Source organism: Oncorhynchus keta, chromosome 31 (genome assembly GCF_023373465.1).
Source record: "Oncorhynchus keta strain PuntledgeMale-10-30-2019 chromosome 31, Oket_V2, whole genome shotgun sequence".
Taxonomy (NCBI): domain Eukaryota; kingdom Metazoa; phylum Chordata; class Actinopteri; order Salmoniformes; family Salmonidae; genus Oncorhynchus; species Oncorhynchus keta.
The window spans coordinates 14,364,043-14,385,824 of NC_068451.1; the positions used below are offsets into that span (position 1 = coordinate 14,364,043).

A 21,782-nucleotide genomic window follows, 5' to 3' on the forward strand; every position below is an offset into this window, starting at 1 on the left:
ATTGGGTGAAAAGCATCCACTCTCTCTCCCTAATCACACACACAGACACACAGACACACAGACACACAGACACACACACGCACACGCACAGGCACAGTTGAAGTCGGAAGTTTACATACACCTTAGCCAAATACATTTAAACTCAGTTTTCACAATTCCTGACATTTAATCCTAGTAAAAATTCCCTGTCTAATGTCAGTTAGGATCTTCAATTTATTTTAAGAATGTGAAATGTCAGAATAATAGTTGAGAGAATGATTTATTTCAGCTTTAATTTCTTTCATCACAATCCCAGTGGGTCAGAAGTTTACATACACTCAATTAGTATTTGGTAGTTGTCACACCTTGGTCTTAGTATTTTGTGTTTTCTTTAATTATTTGTTCAGGCCAGGGTGTGACATGGGTTTATTGTGTTGTCGTATTGTTTTTTTTGTAGGCATTGGGATTGTGGCTGATTAGGGGTGTGTCTAGCATAGGCTTGGCTGCCTGAGGCGGTTCTCAATCAGAGTCAGGTGATTCTCGTTGTCTCTGATTGGGAACCATATTTAGGAAGCCTGGGTTTCACTGTGTATTTTGTGGGTGATTGTTCCTGTCTCTGTGTTATTTGTTCACCAGACAGGCTGTATAGGTTTTCACATTCCGTTTGTTGTTTGTATACTTTTATTTCATGTATCGTCTATTCTTTATTATTAAAGAACATGAGTAACCACCACGCTGCATTTTGGTCCGCTTCTCCTTCAACAAACGAACGCTGTTTAGTAGTAGTATTGCCTTTAAATTGTTTAACTTGGGTCAAACATTTCAGGTAGCCTTCCACAAGCTTCCCACAATAAGTTGGGTGAATTTTGACCCATTCCTCCTGACAGAGCTGGTGTAACTGAGTCAGGTTTGTAGGCCTCCTTGCTCACACACACTTTTTCAGTTCTACCCACACATTTTCAATAGGAGGTCAGGGCGTTGTGATGGCCACTCCAATACCATGACTTTGTTGCCCTTAAGCCATTTTGCCACTACTTTGGAAGTATGCTTGGGGTCATTGTTCATTTGGAAGAACCATTTGCGACCAAGCTTTAACTTCCTGACTTATGTAATGAGATGTTGCTTCAATATATCCACATAATTTTCCTACCTCATGAAGCCATCTATTTTGTGAAGTGCACCAGACCCTCCTGCAGCAAAGCACCCCCACAACATAATGCTGCCACCCCCGTGCTTCACGGTTGGGATGGTATTCTTCGGCATGCAAGCCTCCCCCATTTTCCTCCAAACTTAACGATGGTCATTATGGCCAAACAGTTCTATTTTTGTTTCATCAGACCAGAGGACATTTCTCCAAATAGTACAACCTTGTCCCCATGTGCAGTTGCAAACCGTAGTCTGGCTTTATGGTGGTTTTGGAGCAGTGGCTTCTTTCTTGCTGAGTGACCTTTCAGGTTATGTCGATATAGGATTTGTTTTACTGTGGATATAGATACTTTTGTACCTGTTCCTCCAGCCTCTTCACAAGGTCCTTTGCTGTTGTTCTGGGATTGATTTGCACTTTTCGCACCAAAGTACGTTCATCTCTAGGAGACAGAACGCATCTCCTTCCTGAGCGGGATGACGGCTGCGTAGTCCCATGTTGTTTATACTTGCGTAATATTGTTTGTACAGATGAACGTGGTACCTTCAGGCATTTGGAAATTGCTCCCAAGGATGAATTAGACTTGTGGATGTCTACAAAATATTTTTCTGAGGTCTTGGTTGATTTCTTTTGATTTTCCCATGATGTCAAGCAAAGAGGCACTGAGTTTGAAGGTAGGCCTTGAAATACATCCACAGGTACACCTCCAATTGACTATAAGAAGCTTCTAAAGCCATGACATCATTTTCTGGAATTTTCCAAGCTGTTTAAAGGCACAGTTAACTTTGTGCAAGTATACTTCTGACCCACTGGAATTGTGATACAGTGAATTATAAGTGAAATAATCTGTCTGTAATCAATTGTTGGAAAAATTACTTGTGTCATGCACAAAGTTGATGTCCTAACCGACTTGCCAAAACTAGTTTGTTAACAAGAAATTTGTGGAGTGGTTGGAAAACGAGTTTTAATTGCTCCAACTGAAGTGTATGTAAACTTCCGACTTCAACTGTACATGTACATACAATACTCTAGATCTCGCTGGATCAGCTGGTCATTAACGTCAGTGGCTTGCCACCAATGAATATTTATAATTTTGTCATTACATTAGACAAACACATTGGCACTGGGTGGATGAAATTACATATTAAATGATCATATGTAAACTGAAATAGGGTTTGTTAATACTGTATGCTATAGCTATATATAGCTGTTTCCCCATTTACCCTCACCCTGAGCAGATGGTATATTGTAGTGGTAATGGAAATATAGAGGTCTTTCTATGAACTGTAGAGCTCTTTTCTTCAACATGTTAATGCCTCTGGAGAACATCTAGTTTTAATCTCCCATCTCCAAAACACACAGAGACTGTGTACACAGGCAGGCAGCTTTATGAGCACTGGCAGAATGAAAGAGATGAGGAGTCTTAGTGTACGAGAGAGAGAGAGAGATGTGTGTGTGTTCAGTACCTGGAAAACACTGGTGTTGGTGTCATTCATGTCCCAGAGAGCGAAGTCTGTCTCTCTGTCCCCATTCTCATCTATCTGCACCAGGCCTGTTACACCTGTTGAGGACCAGAAGGAGAGAGGAGCCAAAGGGAGGTAGAGGAGTCAGACAATATTTAAAGGAACCAAATTAATGTTAGCTTACACTAATATCCAGTTCAGGGATGAAAATAATCATCAAAGCACTCAGTGGGTAACTACTACTGTCGTTACGAAACGAGAGCAGATTTACATTTGAGGTTGTCCCTATTAGCCGACACCGGAAAAAATCTCAACCATTGTGCAAGTTAGAACACACCATAACAAAAATCTCAAACATAAAAAAATAAACAGCCATAACGATCAAAACAAACATTGGTCATGACAACAATTTCACTTCAAATGATGGTGTTGGAGATACACAGATGCAAACACAACATAAGTTGGTACACCCTAGGTCCACCCAAAAGTATTCATCCATAATCACAGTAATATAGCTGGGCTATCTTGCTAATAAATCTAGTAGACGGCCATCTTGTATAACATTACTTTCATTTCCGGCGAAGACAACAGCCCAGGGTTGGTTTGGAGGTGCAGATAATAGGCTGAGAGCCATTCCATATTGAGTGTAAATGGAAAGAGGTGTCTATAGGGAGAAATTACATGACAGGCGATGCCATTACCGGCATGGAAATGTCCAATCCAAATGGGGTTATCCTAGTAATAAAGAAAAATACAGGCGTCATCCCTCTAATCAGAGGAGAGAGGGCCTGAGAGATGTGCTATGATATGGGACGGATTATCGGCTAGAGGGACATGCAGAAGATAGGGTAGCATGCACGCGTGCACAAACGCACATACTCAAGAACACACACTTTCCCACAGACATTATTGCCCTACTCACACACACACAGGTGGGCAGTGGTTAGAGAATGATTAACCTTGTGGTTGGTCTGGGAAAATGACATTTGGCCAGCGTCTGCATGGGGGGCTGCATGGTGTTTGGTTGTCTGGGACAGGTTAAGGTGTGGGGAAGTAAGGGGAGTGGAGTCATGATTTAGTACCTCTTTAATAGAACATTATACACTTAACATTGACCAATGAGTCATGTCGGTGATGTCAGCACGACTTCCAGGAATTAGGAGTAGCACTTCTTTGGGGTATTGTCCCTGGCTGGTCTGTCTGTGTTAAGGCAAACTAGGTATGGGAAGTATATAAAATAATGGAGACACATTTACAGTAAAAATGTAGCCTTTAAATCAAATCAAATCAAATTGTATTTGTCACATGTGCCGAATACAACAGGTGTAGTAGACCTTACAGTGAAATGCTTACTTACAAGCCCTTAACCAACGATGCAGTTTTAAGTAAATACCTAAAAAATAAAAATGAAGACAAAAGAGATAAGAAAAACAAATAATTCAAGAGCAGCAGTGAATAACAATAGCGGGGCCTTTTACAGGGGGTACCGGTACAGAGTCAATGTGTCAATGTGCCGTGGCACCGGTGTCGAGGTAATTGAGATAATTATGTACATGCAGGTAGTGTTGTTAAAGTGGCTATACATAGATAATAACAGAGAGTAGTAGCAGAGTGGGGGGGTGCAAATAGTCTGGGTAGCAATTTGATTAGCTGTTCAGGAGTCTTATGGTTGTTTAGAAGCCTCTTGAACCTAGACTTGGCACTCCGGTAGGGCTTGCCATGCGGTAGCAGAGAGAACAGTCTATGACTAGGGTGGCTGGAGTCTTTGACAATTTTTAGGGCCTTCCTCTGACACCGCCTGGCATAGAGGTCCTGGATGGCAGGAAGCTTGGCCCCGGTGATGAACTAGGCCGTACGCACTACCCTCTGTAGTGCCTTGCAGTCTGAGGCAGAGTAGTTGCCATACCAGGCAGTGATGCAACCCGTCAGGATGCTCTCGATGGTGCACCTGTAAAATCTTTTGAGGATCTGAAGACCTATGCCAAATATTTTCGGTCTCCTGAGGGGGAATAGGTTTGGTTGCGCCCTCTTCACGACTGTCTTGGTGCACTTGGACCATGTTAGTTTGTTGTTGATGTGGACGCCAAGGAACTTGAAGCTCTCAAACTGCTCCACTACAGTGTGCTCGGCCCTCTTTTTCCTGTGGTCCACAATCATCTCCTTTGTCTTGATCATGTTGAGGGAGAGGTTGTTGTCCTTGCACCACATGTTCAGGTCTCTGACCTCCTCCCTAAAGGCTGTCTCATCATTGTCAGTGATCAGGCCTACCACTGTTGTCATCAGCAAACGTAATGATGGTGTTGGAGTTGTGCCTGACCATGTAGCCGTGAGTGAACAGGGAGTACAGGAGGGGGCTGAGCATGCACCCCTGAGGGGCCCCCGTAACCATATGGTTACCTACCCCTACCACATGGGGCGGCCCGTCAGTAAGTCTAGGATCCAGTTGCAGAGGGAGCTGTTTAGTCCCAGGTTCCTTTAACATCTCTCTGTCCGTCCATGTATCCATCCATCCCTCCACCCATCCATTTTTCTTAGCCTCACATATCTCTTACTGCTGTCTTACTCTTTATTAATAACTCTTTAATAATTCTTATACCTTGAATGGAAATGGTGGGGGTACGGCTGAATTTAGTGGTCTGCAGTGATAGAGGCTCAGTCCACCAGAGCTGTATTAGTCTGGTAGTGCAGACAGACTTTAATTGTGCTACAAAGAACAGAGCCGGAGGGGGTGGCATTTGCACAATGTGCTAGCAATCAGGGCAGGCATTCAGAGCGTGTGGAGAAAGGTGGCACATTGTGAGCTACGGTACAGCGCAGTAGCTTGACAGTTAGTGTGTTAGTTTTGTAAATTATAACTACCTGTATGCTTTCTTAAAAAGTTCAAATGGACTGTAGTGATGTAAAGTCATGAGTGATGCATATTCGAAGTACAGTATATCAGATGAAGGCTGTGTTGCCAAAACATGCGGTTTTCAATAATGAAGAAGCAAGTTCTATACATCTTCCACTGTCCTCCTAGAGTGTCTGAATCTCTCTCACCCATCCAGGCCCATTAGTTAATGGAACAGAAGCCAGAGAGAAAATCAGCTGTAACCTGATCCTTCCATCTTGACATCCTCCCTCTCTCTATGTATAAGGTCTATCTATACTGGCTGCCTACCTTTATGTACTGTATATATCTTGGTACATTATGTAAATTCATATATCATCAACAGTAAAACATCCTGTTTGTCTCATCTTATTCCCCTCACTGTTCAAATCCTTGTACTTACCTAAACTAAAATGGGAATCAGTTTCCCCTCTGCGCCTTTCCAATATGTTTGATTTGCACAGCAGTGTGTCTCTGATGGAGGAAGTTAACATCTGATTGAAAAAACATTGCATGACCCATTCCGTACTGACGGTTAACCTGGAGGAGATGTCACCAGGCACATGCTCCTGGGCTGCCTATTCCTAAATCAGGTGTCAACTCCCTCCATCCAAGACTGCACAACGCAGATTGTTTTAGTCTGGTCCTCTTTTTGTTGGGGTATAACAAGAAGATCTCGCAGTCAAACAAATGATTCCAGAAGCATTTTGACAAGGTAGAAAAAAAGGTCAAGTGTCTGAAAGAAAATTTCCATGAAAAAGCCAGAGGTGAGTCCACATTAGTGGCATGTTGTGGTTTTCAGGCTTCTGGTTGATAAATGCACAAGGCAACTGTCAAAGCATTTGAAAAGGGCACACAGAGGGAGGACTAGCAATACAATGCAGGTTGTCGCAGTGCGTCCCTAAACATTAATGAAACCTACAATCAAACACTTCTCTAATTCAGGGCATAACTGGAGAGTACTTTGACTTTAAATCTGGAGAAAGCAAAGAGCACTCTTATGAATAACAACAGCCGTTAACAAAGTGCACAGTGGAAGTGTCACTGCACCATTTGATTTTCCACCAAGTCACAGTGTAGTTTATGGATATATATGGTGCCAACCAGGTGATTACAATCCCTAGCTGCTGTGAAGCAATGAGAGCAGCTGCTGATAGAGCTCCATTAGAGCCACAAACAGCCTTTGTTCTTATCTACAGAGTGAACACATGGGAATAGGTGATATATTGTGTATTTATTATCACTGCTGCTAAACGTGGGAGGACTCCTGTCACATACAGTATATGCAAATATTGACCTTATTGTACACTCACTGTAGTGTGTTATTATATTGCAGCTCGACATCAGCTAGACCAGGAGGTTAACTTGCAGGCTGTTTTTTGTTCACTCTACTTAGTTGTCTGATGTCTGAAAACACAGGCTTGGAATTTTGGCCTTGCATTGGAGAAGAATGTGATTACTTTTGTCGAAAAATTAATCGGTTAATTATAATTATTTTTTGGAATGCTTTTAATGCCTCCCCACAAGCACCTCTCCTTGAAATAATTGCATTTACTGTGAGAAATAACTATGGCATTATTCTACCCAGGCAGACGTGAAAAGGTTTGCCAGTCTGCAAACCTCCTGCAGCTTATGTCCCTGGATCAAAGTGTGTTCTACATACATACAGTTGAAGTCGGAAGTTTGCTTTGAAAATTCCAGAAAAGGATGTCATGGCTTTAAAAGCTTCTGATAGGCTGACTGACATCATTTCAGTCAATTGGAGGTGTACCTGTGGATGTATTTCAAGGCCTACCTTCAAACGCAGTGCCTCTTCGCTTGACATCATGGGAAAATCAAAAGAAATCAAAAGAAAAATTGTAGACCTCCACATGTCTGGTTCATCCTTGGGGGCAATTTCCAAATGCCTGAAGGTACCACGTTCATCTGTAGAAACAATAGGTCGCAAGTATAAACACCATGGGACCAAGCAGCCGTCATACCGCTCAGGAAGGAGACGCGTTCTGTCTCCTAGAGATGAACGTACTTTGGTGCGAAAAGTGCTAATCAATCCCAGAACAACAGCAAAGGACCTTGTGAAGAGGCTGAAGGAAACAGGTACAAAAGTATCTATATCCACAGTAAAACAAGTCCTATATCGACATAACCTGAAAGGCCACTCAGCAAGGAAGAAGCCACTGCTCCAAAACCGCAATACAAAAGCCAGACTATGGTTTGCAACTGCATATGGAGACAAAGATTGTACTTTGGTCCTCTGGTCTGGTCTGATTAAACAAAAATAGAACTGTTTGGCCATAATGACCATCTTTATGTTTGGAGGAAAAAGGGGGAGGCTTGCCAGCTGAAGAACACCATCCCAACGGTGAAGCACGGGGGTGGCAGCATCATGTTGTGGGGGTGCTTTGCTGCAGGAGGGTCTGGTGCACTTCACAAAATAGATGGCATCATGAGGTAGGAAAATTACGTGGATATATTGAAGCAACATCTCAAGACATCAGTCAGAAAGTTAAAGCTTGGTAGCAAATGGGTCTTCCAAATGGACAATGACCGCAAGCATACTTCCAAAGTTGTGGCAAAATGGCTTAAGGACAATTGGAGTGGCCATCACAAAGCCCTGACCTCAATCCTATAGAAAATTTGTGGGCAGAACTGAAAAACCGTGTGCCGAGCAAGGAGGAGCAAACCTGACTCAGTTACACCACCTCTCTCAGGAGGAATGGGCCAAAATTCACCCAACTTATTGTGGGAAACCCGAAACGTTTGACACAAGTTAAACAATTTAAAGGCAATGCTACCAAATACTAATTGAGTGTAGGTAAACTTCTGACCCACTGGGAATGTGATGAAAGAAATAAAAGCTGAAATAAATCATTCTCTCTTCTATTATTCAGACATTTCACATTCTTAAAATGAAGTGGTGATTCTAACTGACCTAAAACAGGACATTTTTACTAGGATTAAATGTCAGGATTGTGAAAAACTGAGTTTAAATGTATTTGGCTAAGGTGTATGTAAACTTCCGACTTCAACTGTAACAGCCCCGCCTAACTAACTAAGGATGGCACACACCTGTTGCCATGTCCAAAAATGTACAGCAATCTATGCGTTTACTTTCATTACCTTGAACCTTATCACATCAGTCAACAACAGTCAATAAATAAACAACAGTTGTTTCATGAAATATATAGGTAACTAAGGATGGGAAAATGTACTACCCTAGGACTTACTTATGAATAATGTATAGTATTCATTATTCATCTGGACTCATCATGGGATTTTTTCTTAGCCTCCGTTGGAGAGATAGGGAGTATGGGAGGGAGAGAAAGAGAAAAAGAAATAGAGAGCAAGACCTCTAGTTATGAATGACATGAAATGGTCTCTATCGCTAAATGCTATTAATAATAATAATATAATAATATATGCCATTTAGCAGACGCTTTTATCCGCTTTTATGTGTGCATACATTCTACGTATGGGTGGTCCCGGGAATCGAACCCACTACCCTGGCGTTACAAGCGCCATGCTCTACCAACTGAGCTACAGAAGGACCATTATTATTATTATTATATTATTATGCTATTAGACTAAGATCTGTGGGGTCTCTGTCAATCCTTTTTACAGGCACTCCGTTGCCCACGAATAGCATTGACAAGATTCTCCAGTTACCAAATACTTCTGGAACAATGGGGGCCTACCATGTACCATGTAGCTGTAGAGTTTCAGTACACATGATGAACCAAAGGGCACAAGCACAACAGTGCTTCATTCTTTCTCTCTGTTCCTATCCCCCTCTGCCTGTCTCCTTTCTACAGTGCACTCCACACTCCAGCCCTGCGCTCCACTGTGGCTCGGATGACAAGGCTTCAGATTCACACAGCTCATTATCAGCTCGACCCAGGCCAGACCTACCGTTGGAAATACCAGCTGCCTAAGTGACCAGGGCCACTGCACAGAAGACAGAGGCAGAGAAAAAGGACAATGAATGATGGATGGTGTGGAGAGAAAGGGAAGAGAAGGAGGTGGAGACAGATGGACAGAGAGAGATAGAGGGATGAGCGGAGGGTGGAGGCTGGCGTCAGAGGGAGATGGCTCCTACTGACACGAGCTCTGGTTTCGCCTGATTAGATTACTCTCCTATTTTGGGGATTTCCTCTTTTTTTCCAGGGGGACTTTTTGTAACATGACAGCCAAAAGAGAAATGAGATCTTTCCATGGCAAAGGACAGAGAGTTTAGAGGAGACAGAGAGGTCATGTAGGAGGAGAAGAGGGTAAAATAAGAGTTCAGGAGGATAAGACACGTTGAGACAGGAAAAATATGACAGAGCAGTGAAGTGAGGGAGGAACACCTTGATGAGACAGAGAAAATATGGACAGATTGGTGAAGTGAGGAGGAAGGAAAAAGAGGAAGGCAGATACCGTGGGATGGAATTAGAGAACTGTTCACAGAGCGGATTGAGAGCAGAGGAGAGGAGCGCTAGACCAGGAAATAATAAGATGAGAAGAAGGTGTGAAGGAATGACGATGAGTAAGGACAATGACTGATAGAAAAGACAGGGAGACTGGCATTAACTAGCTGGTGTACACAGCAGGACATCCACCTCTGACATTGAAATATTATTTTCACACACTTTCACAAGTTTACAACGTGCAATTACTCATGAGTCATATACTGTAGTTTAAATGCTGAGGTCAAGTTTCAGATGAAGGTTTTGTATTTCATTAGACCAACTTAAAGCTGTCTTCACTTTCTAACAAAATATAACACAGAATATAACTAAAAAGCACTGAATCGGAAGCATAACAATGAACTAAAGCTACCACACAGCTTACGTTTCAGTATGCAACTGTGTGGGCAAAAATAATAAAAGAAGCATTGTCCTCGCATGCAACCAAACAAACCCCTCAGCCTTTCAATGCCTATGTTCGGATGGGCTAACAGAATCAGTGTGAGGAGACTCCATCTGTTCTTGGCTGCTGCCCGCTCTGCCCTCCCACTGTCTGTCTGAAGTGTTCATCTCCGTTGTTTGTGTGCTCTGGTCCAACTCATAGTGATTGAGGAGAGAAGGATGGCATTTGTAAAGAGGGGTCAGCCAAGGAGATTAAAGGAAAAAGAGGGAGCAGGCGGGCAGTAATGGAGGACAGATGGAGGGAATAAAAGGGAAATGGGGAAGCAGGGTGAAAGAGGGAAGGATAGAGGAGTGCAGAGCAAACAACCTGGGTACTTACCTGATGAGATGTCCCTGATGACTTATGTCACCTCCTCAAGTATGTGTTCTCTTCCAATGATTCAACTTATTTCTTCTTGCTGTTACCTTTGACTTGGGGTCAAGCGCCTTTCACTGTCTCCTGTGACCTCACACATAATCTGACTCTCTGACCCCTCTGTGACCAATCAAAGAAACATCAGATCAACAGCCCAACCCTTCAAATTCCCTTCAAGTCCCAATAAACAGAGGTTGCTATGACTTGGCATCTGTCTTCAGGTCCCTCACAAAGGACTGGGACTGGGACAGAAGGGGTGATGATATCCTGCTACAAGCTTTGAGACCACCATCTTCTATATCGGCCATTAGTAATGTCAAACACTAGTGCAAACCCACAAGTCTGGGTAAACACACGTAACCTTATGGTTCAGTCAGTGAGGTGTGTGTGTTTGGGGGGAGGGGGGTACTGGCACACGAAACACAATGGAGGCCTTCCTCAGGAAGTAAAAGGGTGATTCAATGATTTAATTTAGAAATGTTCAGCAAGGGGACTACCTCCTACAGAATGCATAACACAGGGGAAAAGGTCAAAAATAATTTGATGTTGTGTGGTCATAAAGATGTTCTTTTATGATTAATTTGCTTTTAAAAGACAATGATGTCACCAGATTGACTCAGATACTGACATTCCATTAGGAGATAACAAGGACTCGGTGATCAATTCCTTTTTGTTTTTACTGAACTGGACACAATTAAATGAATTTGAATGGACACATTAATTTGCAGTGTCCGGGAATATGTTTGCTCGAAGTCGAACGTGAAGATGAATTTTCTTCCGCTACAGACCTTGGCTTGACTACAAACCAGCTGCCAGTGGAGATGAAGAAGGCTGTTCAATAACAATGTTGGCATTTTTTGTTTCTTTTTGACGCTCTTTCTTTCTTCTCCAAGATCTTGCAGAGACGTGGAGAGGAAACATCTGCTTCTCTTCAAAAGGCCAAATGACACAACCATGGCCTTCTAATTGATCCTTTCCATTTAATATTTTCCCTGCTTTGAGGAGATTTCTGTTTTTGGCAAAACTTCCCCACAAAGGACATGTCCACAGTTATAAAGCCTATTCCCACCTTATAACATCTAACATAAATGGTAACTACAGTGTAAACCAGTGGAGGCTCCTCAGAAGAGGAATGGGAGGACCATGCTCCTCAGTGAAAAAAGCTATCCTTTTTAGACAAAATATATTCGCATGTCACCAAATAATTGATAAAAATATACTGTTTTGCAATGAAGGTCTGCAGTAGCCTCAACATCACTCTGTAGGGTAGCAATGTCATTGGTGTAGAGAGGAGTAGGCAGGAGGCAGTCGCAGGTTTAGAACTACTGAATTTATTTAAGCACCATAGATCAAAGCGGGACGAAACCCAAACGCTGTTGTGCTCAAAATATATCTTCACAAAAAAAAATATAAAGTACTCAGGAAATAATAGGAGAGATTCCTCTCAGGAAAACAAGTAACATTTACAATGAAAGATAAAGACAAATGGCAGAGGGTGTATATATACAGTGATAGAGTGGGGATTGGAACCAGGTGTGTGTAATGATGACGAGACAAGTCCGGGGTTGATGAGTGAAGCACATTTGACTGCAGTAGGTTCGGCAGCAGCTAGAAGGCCGGCGACGCCGAACGCCTTAGATGGACAAGAGGGTGAGCCAAAGTGAAGGCTGGTGTGATAAGCACCATGGTGTAGCTGGAGGACAACTAGTTTCCGTCCTCCTCTGGGTACATTGACTTCAATACAAAACCTAAGAGGCTGGTGGTTCTCACCCCCTTACATAGACTTACACAGAATTTTGACAACTTCAGGAGGATGTCGTCCAACCTATCAGAGCTCTTGCAGCATGAACTGACATGTTGTCCATCCAATCAAAGGATCAGATAATTAATCTAGTACGGAAAGTATAAGCTACAGCTAGCTAGCACTGCAATGTTTAAAATGTGGTGAGTAGTTGACTCAAAGAGAGAGAAAGACAATAGTTGAACCGTTTTGAACAAATTAATTTCTTAAAAAATGAAGGAGAAGCAAGAGAGAGAGAGAGAAAGATAGAAAGAGAGAGAGAGAAAGATAGAAAGAGAGAGAGAGCATGATTGTAGCGGGTTTACTAAGGCGTTAGTTCTAGTAGCTCTGTTGTCTTGACGTTAGCTAATATGGTGACAATGATATAGGCTGTGTGTAGCGGTTAGCAGTTATGTTATGAAAGTTTTGACTTGGAAAAGTTGTTTTGCCTGGTCACAGACAGCTGATGTGTTGTGCATTGAAGTCCAGAATGGAAGGAAAAAGCTTTGAGGAGGAGAGAGCATAGATGCGATAAGGAATAATCCAACGATCAAAGGGATCATGCTGTATGTATGTGGCTGCTATGAAAGTGAATTGTGTTTGTCGTGATTAGGAGTGTATTCATTCCGCCGATTCTGTTGAAAAATGCTTCTTAAACGGAAGCAAATGGAACGAAACAGGAATAAACATAACAGAATTTGTCCAACAGAAACTCTCGCTTGCAACTGTTGGAATAATGATTACACCCTAGATCAGCTAGACAGGCAAGATTATCTCTCACATTGATTACAAACATTTCTCTCGACCTGTGTGTGCACCTAAGTTGTAAACTTTCATTCATAGGCTAGGTTGTAGCAACCTCAAGATGGGTATAGGGAAAATTTGAGTATCATGTAGTAGCCTAAACCTATCAACGTTACATTGAGCTGGTTGAATGGAATATGAATGACAGTCATCTAATGTGCTTTAATAGAAATACGGCCATGCTCATTAAAAAAAAGAATCGTCCTCCCTCATGTTAAAAGGCACTGACCGCCACTTGTGGAAACCTACACTATACTGTAAATACAATAGTGGTGGATTCGGCCAGCCCCGTTGATGACAGCTGTATAAAATCGAGCACACTGTCATGCAATCTCCATAGACAAACATTGGCAGTAGAATGGCCTTACTGAAGAGCTCAGTGACTTTCAACGTGGCACTGTCATAGGACGTCACCTTTCCAACAAGTCAGTTCGTCAAATTTCTTCCCTGCTAGAGCTGCCCCAGTCGACTGTAAGTGCTGTTATTGTGAAGTGGATACTTCTAGGAGCAACAATGACTCATCTGTGAAGTGGTAGACCACACAAGCACACAGAATGGGACTGGCGAGTGCTGAAGCGAGCAGGGCGTAAAAATCATATGTCCTTGGTTGCAACTCTCACAACCAAGTTCCAAACTGCCTCTGGAAGCAATGTCAGCACAAGAACTGTTCGTTGGGAGCTTAATGAAATGGCTTTCATGGCCGAGAGCCGCACACGAGCTTAAGATAAACACGCGCAATGCCAAGTGTCAGCTGGAGTGGTGTAAAGCTCGTCACTATTGGACTCTGGAGCAATGGAAACTCGTTCTCTGCAGTGATGAATCACGCTTCACCATCTGGCAGTCTGACGGACGAATCTGGGTTTGGCGGATGCCAGGAGAATGCTCCCTGCCCTGATGCATAGTGCCAATGGTAAAGTTTGTTGGAGGAGGAATAATGGTCTGGGGCTGCTTTTCATGGTTCGGCATAGGCCCCTTAGTTCCGGTGAAGGGAAATATATATATATATATATATATATTTATTTTTTTTACCCTGTTTTCTCTCCAATTTTGTGGTATCCAATCGGTAGTTAAATTCTTGTCTCATCGCTGTAACTCCGTATGGACTCTGGAGAGGCGAAGGTCGAGAGCCGTGTGTCCTCTGAAACACAACCCAACCAAGCCGAACTGCTTCTTGACACAATGCCCACTTAACCCAGAAGCCAGCCGGACCAATGTGTCGGGGGAAACACCGTGCACCTGGCGACCATGTCAGCATGCACTGCGCCCGGCCCGCCACAGGAGTCGCTAGTGCGTGATGGGACAAGGACATCCCTGCTGGCCAAAACCTCCCCCAACATCCCTGCCGGCCAAACCCTCCCAGGGAAGAAATTTGACAAACTAACTTGTTGGAAAGGATGCCACCTTTCCAACAAGAAGAAATTTGATGAACTAGCTTGTTGTAAAGGATGCCACCTTTTCATCAAATCAGTTCAGGCAAATTTCTTCCCTGCTAGAGCTGCTCCAGTCAACAGTAAGTGCTGTTATTGTGAAGTGGATACTTCTAGGAGTAACAACGACTCAGCTGCGAAATGGTAGATCACACAAGCAGACGAGGGCCCTGCTGGCCAAACCCTCCCCTAACCCGGACGACGCTAGGCCAATTGTGCGCCGCCCCATGGGTCTCCAGGTCGCGGCCAGCTGTGACAGACCCTGGACTCGAACCCAGAATCTCTAGTGGTACAACTAGCACTGTGATGCAGTGTCTTAGACCACTGCACCACTCAGGAGGCCGTGAAGGGAAATATTAACGCTACAGCATACAATAACATTTTAGACGATTCTGTGCTTTCAACTAGAGGTTGACCGATTATGATTTTTCAGCGCCGATACCGATGCCGATTATTGGAGGACCGAAATCGGCCGATTTTTATTTTATTTTTTAAATGTATTTATTTTATTTCATATACTGTATATTTGTAATAATGACAATTACAACAATACTGAATGAACAATGACCACTTATTTGAACTTGATATAATACATTGAAAAAATCTATTTAGTCTCAAATAAATAATGAAACATGCTCAATTTGGTTTTAATAATACAAAAACACAGTGTTGGAGAAGAAAGTAAAAGTGCAATATGTGCCATGTACAAAAGCCAGCGTTTACGTTCCTTGCTCAGAACATGAGAACATATGAAATGGTAGTTCAATATTCCCAGTTCTTCAATATTCCCAGTTAAGAAGTATTATGTTGTAGTTATAGGAATTATGACGCGTCGACTGTTTCTCTCTATACCATTTCTATTTCATATTCCTTTGACTATTGGATGTTCTAATAGGGACTTTAGTATTGCCAGCCTAATCTCGTGAGTTGATAGGCTTGAAGTCATAAACAGTGCAATGCTGGAAGCACAGTGAAGAGCTGCTGACAAACGCAGTAATGTTTGAATGAATGCTTACGAGCCTGCTGCTGCCTACCACCGCTCAGTCAGACTGCTCTATCAAATCATAGACTTAATTATAATATAATAAACACAGAAATAATATGGTCATTAATATGGTCAAATCTGGAAACTATAATTTTCGGTGAAATACGGAACCATTCCGTATTTTATCGAATGCGAGGCGACCCTAAGTCTAAATATTGCTGTTACATTGCACAACCTTCAATGTTATGTCAAAATTATGTAAAATTATGGCAAATTAGTTCGCAAAGAGCCAGGTGGCCCAAACTGTTGCATATACCCTGGCTCTGCGTGCAATGAACGCAAGAGAAGTGACACAATTTCCCTAGTTAATATTGCCTGCTAACATGAACTTCTTTTAACTAAATATGCAGGTTTAAAAAATATATACTTCTGTGTATTGATTTTAAGAAAGGCATTGATGTTTATGGTTAGGTACATTCGTGTATTGATTGTGCTTTTTTTCCACGAATACGCTTTCGTTAAATCATCCCCCATTAAATAATTTACCGATGATAAATTAACAGGCACCGCATTGATTATATGCAACGCAGGACAAACTAGTTAACCTAGTAATATCATCAACCATGTGTAGTTAACTAGTGATTATGTTAAGATTGATTGTTTTATATAAGATAAGTTTAATGCTAGCTAGCAACTTACCTTGGCTCATTGCTGCACTCGCGTAACAGATGGTCAGCCTGCCACGCAAGGCTCCTCGTGGAATGCAATGTAATCGGCCATAATCAGCGTCCAAAAATGGTGATTACCGATTGTTATGAAAACTTGAAATAGGCCTTAATTAATCGGCCATGCCGGTCGACCTCGACTTTCAACTTTGTGGCAATAGTTTGGGGAAGGCCCTTTCCGGTTTCAGCATGACAATGCATGCCCCCGTGCACAAAGCAAGGTCCATACATAAATGGTTTGTCGGGATTAGTGTGGAATAACTTAAATGGCCTCCACAGAGCCCTGACCTCAACACCATCAAACACCTTTGGGATGAATTGAAACGCCGACTGAGAGCCAGGTCCAATGCCCAACATCAGTGCCCAACCTCAATAGTGCTTGTGGCTAAGTGGAAGAAAGTCTCTGCAACAATGTTCATAATCTACTGGAAAGCCTTCCAATAAGAGTGGAGGCTGTTATAGCAGCAAAGGGGGACTAACTCCATATTAATGCCTATGATTTATTTTACGTTGAGTAGGTGTCCACATACTTTTGGTAGTTTACATGTCCAACAGGCATTTGAGAGCCATATGACTTCTTATGGCCTGCAACTAAATCAATGTCTTGTCTTGAAGAGCTCTTGAAGAGGTGTACATCTCATTTTAAAGGCACAAAGCACCCAATAGGCGACCCTCTGTCAATGGGGAGTATTGCTATATCGTGCTGGTTCTCTCTCATTCTGCCACAAATCACTCAATAATTAATCTACCGAGAAATGGCAAGGAAGACATTGAATGTGTTGTTGTTACAGAACTACCTCCTCAAAGGTGGAAACTGACAAGAGATCGTAAACCAGAGCTCAGAGTTAATCCAGTGACATGAAACATTTTGTTTTCACGCAAATCTTTTGAAATTGTCTCTGTGACAAAACGCAGACCACTGTAGTTACCAGAGAGAGCACAGAGCTAGTGCTAGACTGAAAACATGTTCACTCATGTTCCAAAAAAAATCTAGAACCTTTCGGACCCCTGTTTCATTGGAATAAAGATATGAACTGAGGTGCATGGAATGGACTGACCGTTGTAGGTGCGGTTCCACATCCTCCTTGTTACGGTTTTCCCCACAGGTCTGTCCTCTGGAGAGGTCATGGTCTCGTTCAGGGCGTGGGTGTACAGCATCAGCCCGTCGTAGAACCCTCCGGAGATTATGTTCATCTGCAGGGAAGCAAGAGGAAATTGTAGAAAAGTTATTAAATCTATCATCACCTATTTTTTATGAGATCGCTTAGATCAACCATACCACACATGTATTAATAGTACATCTATTACCCTCATTCAATAGATATTATTTTCTATAATTAGAAAGCTACTGTGTATGTCTAGCTACAGTTGAAGTTGGAAGTTTAGATACACTTAGGTTGGAGTCATTAAAACTTGATTTTCAACCACTCCAAAAATGTCTTGTTAACCAGAAGGGGACTAGGGTTCCAATTTGGGAACACCCCCCCCCCCCACGTTCAGCTGGAAGGTGGCGCATGGAACGCAAAAATATTCCTAAAAATATTTAACCTCCACACATTAACAAGTCCAATGGCTCAAATGAAAGATAAACACCTTGTTTATCTACCCAGCAAGTCAGATTTCTAAAATGTTTTACGGCGAAAACATAGCACATATTTATGTCAAACCACCACCGAAGACACAGCTAATTTGCATAGCCAAGTTGAAAAAAATATGCAATCAACAAACGCAGGATTAAAAGAAAAATAATGCACTAACCTTTTGAAATCTTCATCAGATGACAGTAATATAACATGTTACACAGTACATTTATGTTTTTTTCAATAATATGCTATATATATCCATAAATCTCTGTGCTACTCAAATGTCCTGAGAAATGACGATAGCTCCGGCAGATAGCGTCAGCTAACAAGGAATACACATCATAAACTTTGACTAAATATGCATGTTCTACATATATATAGTTAGATACACTTCTTCTGAATGCAATCGCTGTGTTACATTTATTTTTAACGTTACAGGTTTCGTTCACTAGGCTATACTATGAGTCGGTGCTCAAAAAGTAGCATTATGGCTCCTCTATCTTGGAGTCCACACAAACCCAAATTTACCACATAAATATTCCCTTACCTTTGCTGTTCTTCCATCAGAAGACCTGGAAGGAATTATACTTACCAAAAACAGCGTTTAGTTTTGCAGTCTGTGTCTTTCGGTTCTCAAACACGACACATTTCGGTTGAAATGTAGCCAAAAGTCAAGTGGATGCGCACCAAAACGTCAAACTTACATATTATATGTCGACTAAACTTATCAAACTAAGTTCATAATCAAGCTTTAACATGTTATAAAGGTGTACAGCAATCGTGAGGACGAACAGAAACGCATGCATTGTATAATCGATCTTGGAAAAAAGACAGGACCGGAGCAGAGTGCGCATAAAAGTGACCTGTTTTTTCGCGTGACCGAAAGGTTTCGGCCCGCCAAAACTCTCGTGAGCGCGCGATTCTCAAAATGAGAAGCCCCATTGAAAGCTGAGATCGCGCTGAAGACAGAGAGACTGTTCCCAGACCTGTAAGTGCTTGGGAAGGGTGGGGGCGATGACGTTTGGGAGAATGACTGCCCTGAGAGTTCTGCTTTACATACAGACATAATTTAAACGGTTTTAGAAGCTTTAGAGTGTTTTCTATTCAATAATATTTTTTATTTGCATATATTAGCAACTTTTGACAAAAAAAAATTATGTTTACTATGGGCACGCAATTACTCCAGCGGGGGCAGTAGACAGCCCTATCCCCAACATTAACAAACTATAGTTTTGCCAAGTCAGTTAGTTTGTGCATGACCCAAGTAATTTTTCCAACAATTGTTTACAGACAGATTATTTCACTATCTATAAAACAAAAATAGAACTGTTTGGTCATCATGACCATTTGTTATGTTTGGAGGAAAAAGGGGGGTGCTTGCAAGCCGAAGAACACCATCCCAAATGTGAAGCACGGGGGTGGCAGCATCATGTTGTGGGGGTGATTTGCTGCAGGAGGGTCTGGTGCAAAATAGATGGCATCATGAGGTAGGAAAATGATGTAGATATATTGAAGAAACATCTCAAGACATCAGTCAGGAAGTTAAAAGCTTGGTCGCAAATGGGTCTTCCAAATTAACAATGACCGCAAGCATACTTCCAAAGTTGTGGCAAAATGGCTTAAGGACAACTAAGTCAAGGTATTGGAGTGGCCATCACAAAGCCCTGACCTCAATCCTATAGAAAATGTGTGGGCTGTCACGCCCTGACCTTAGAGATCCTTATTATTCTCTATGTTTGGTTAGGTCAGGGTGTGACTTGGGTGGGAAATTCTATGTTTTTTCTTTGTTTTTAGCCGAGTGTGGTTCCCAATCAGAGGCAGCTGTCTATCGTTTTCTCTGATTGGGGATCATACTTAGGCAGCCCTTTTTACCACCATTAGGTTGTGGGATCTTGTTTTCTGTTTAGTTACTGTTGCCTGACAGAACTTTGCATTTTTGTTTCCGATTTTGTTATTTTGTTTGAGTGTTTTTTAAATTAAAATCATGAACACTTTCCACGCTGCGCCTTGGTCTACTCTTTCTACCACCAACGAGAGCCGTTACATGGGCAGAACTGAAAAGCGTGTGCGAGCAAGAAAGCCTACAAACCTGACTCAGTTACACCAGCTCTGTCAGGAGGAATGGGCCAAAATTCACCCAACTTATTGTGGGAAGCATGTGGAAGGCTACCCGAAATGTTTGACCCAAGTTAAACTATTTAAAGGCAATGCTACCAAATACTAATTGAGTGTATGTAAACTTCTGACCCACTGGGAATGTGATGACAGAAATAAAAGCTGAAATAAATCGTTCTCTCTACTATTATTCAGACATTTCACATTCTTAAAATAAAGTGGTGATCCTAACTGACCTAAGACAGGGAATTTTTACAAGGATTAAATGTCAGGAATTGTGAAAAGTTTAAATGTATTTGGCTAAGGTGTATGTAAACTTCCGACTTCAACTGTATATTTGTGCCACTGCCATGGAGAACAGAACTTCTTCTGCTAACTACTTGTCTCTTCTACAAGCTTATCTACAGTGTAGAGTTAATACCACAAGTTAATACCACTTTCTATTTCTTTCAACAATAACTATTTCCTATCATCTCTGTACCTATTTCTACCCCTTTATTAATTTCACAATTCTGCCTGAGAAACAATTTCCTCTTCTATCTCATCATCTCTCCAAACAATGGCCCCAAACCAAAATAACTGTCCACATCAATCACAAAATGGAATATGAGGACAATAACCCCTCAAACAACTCACTCAGTTCAGTTGCATCAATTGTAAACGTACAGACACAATGTGCAGGCAGGGTGAATGAGGACCAGGTAGACCAGGGCAGAGCTCTCATGCTCTGTGCCTCTCTCTCATCCTCCAGACTCAGACCTGTCTATTTATCACATTGACTGCACTTAGCTGTCTGCTATAAGTGATTCATCGGCTTGTGAGGGGTGCCAGACAGCCCTGTCTGAAACCAGGACCAATGGCGAGCCTCCCTTCATCCCGGGGATGGAATAGAAGCCCTGGCGCACAATTCTGGATTTGTGTGTGTCGAACGGGGAGGGCAGTTAGATGACGTGGCCCGTCAAGCTCTTTGTTTTTATTTTGCTTCCTAAATAGTCACTGATGCGAAAGCCCACACATGCATGCAAGGACAGACACCTCCATCCGGAGTCAGAGATGAAAGATGGACTTGAATGCAGTCAATCTGCCATATTGAGGATAGGTGGATGTATCATGCCAATCTTTGAGTGTGTGTGTGTGTGTGTGTGTGTGTGTGTGTGTGTGTGTGTGTGTGTGTGTGTGTGTGTGTGTGTGTGTGTGTGTGTGTGTGTGTGTGTGTGTACATACGTGTGTGTCTCTCTCATCTCCTAAACAAGACACCAATGATTTAGCTGCAGAAGTGTGTAGAATATCATCATTGTGCACCTTTGTAGGGAACATAATAAGAAGATAAGCTCCACTAACTAAATCAGCTTTTTCTTCCAAAATAATTTGAATCAATTGTCCAAGCATTGCAGGCGAGCCAATTACGTATAAGCCTACTTATTGCAGCCTCTCCATCTTCACTTTCTACACACTCTCAGATGTGCAAACCCCAATGAACTAGTAATATTGTTAAATAAACGAGTACTACTGCTTGCTAAATGAACTAGTACTACTGATAGTTCTTTGTATGTGTTTCTTGCCTGTCAGATGTGGCTCAATCAAATGTTCCATAATGAGATGTTCTATAAAATATGATAGCCCTACACTGAGTGTAGAAAACATTA

At 42.1% G+C, this 21,782-nt stretch overlaps 1 protein-coding gene across 2 annotated transcripts in view; it reads right to left on the minus strand.

Annotated features, from left to right (window-relative positions):
• The window catches only part of LOC118364517 (atrial natriuretic peptide receptor 1), a 58,769-nt gene that overhangs the window by 12,003 nt on the left and 24,984 nt on the right, over positions 1–21,782 (minus strand). For both annotated transcript variants that reach the window (XM_035746118.2, XM_035746117.2), the window contains exons 5-6: positions 17,497–17,632; positions 2,590–2,684 (exon numbers count right to left, since the gene is read on the minus strand). In XM_035746118.2, the coding sequence (XP_035602011.1) occupies positions 2,590–2,684; positions 17,497–17,632 (231 nt within the window). The remainder of the gene's footprint in view (positions 1–2,589; positions 2,685–17,496; positions 17,633–21,782) is intronic.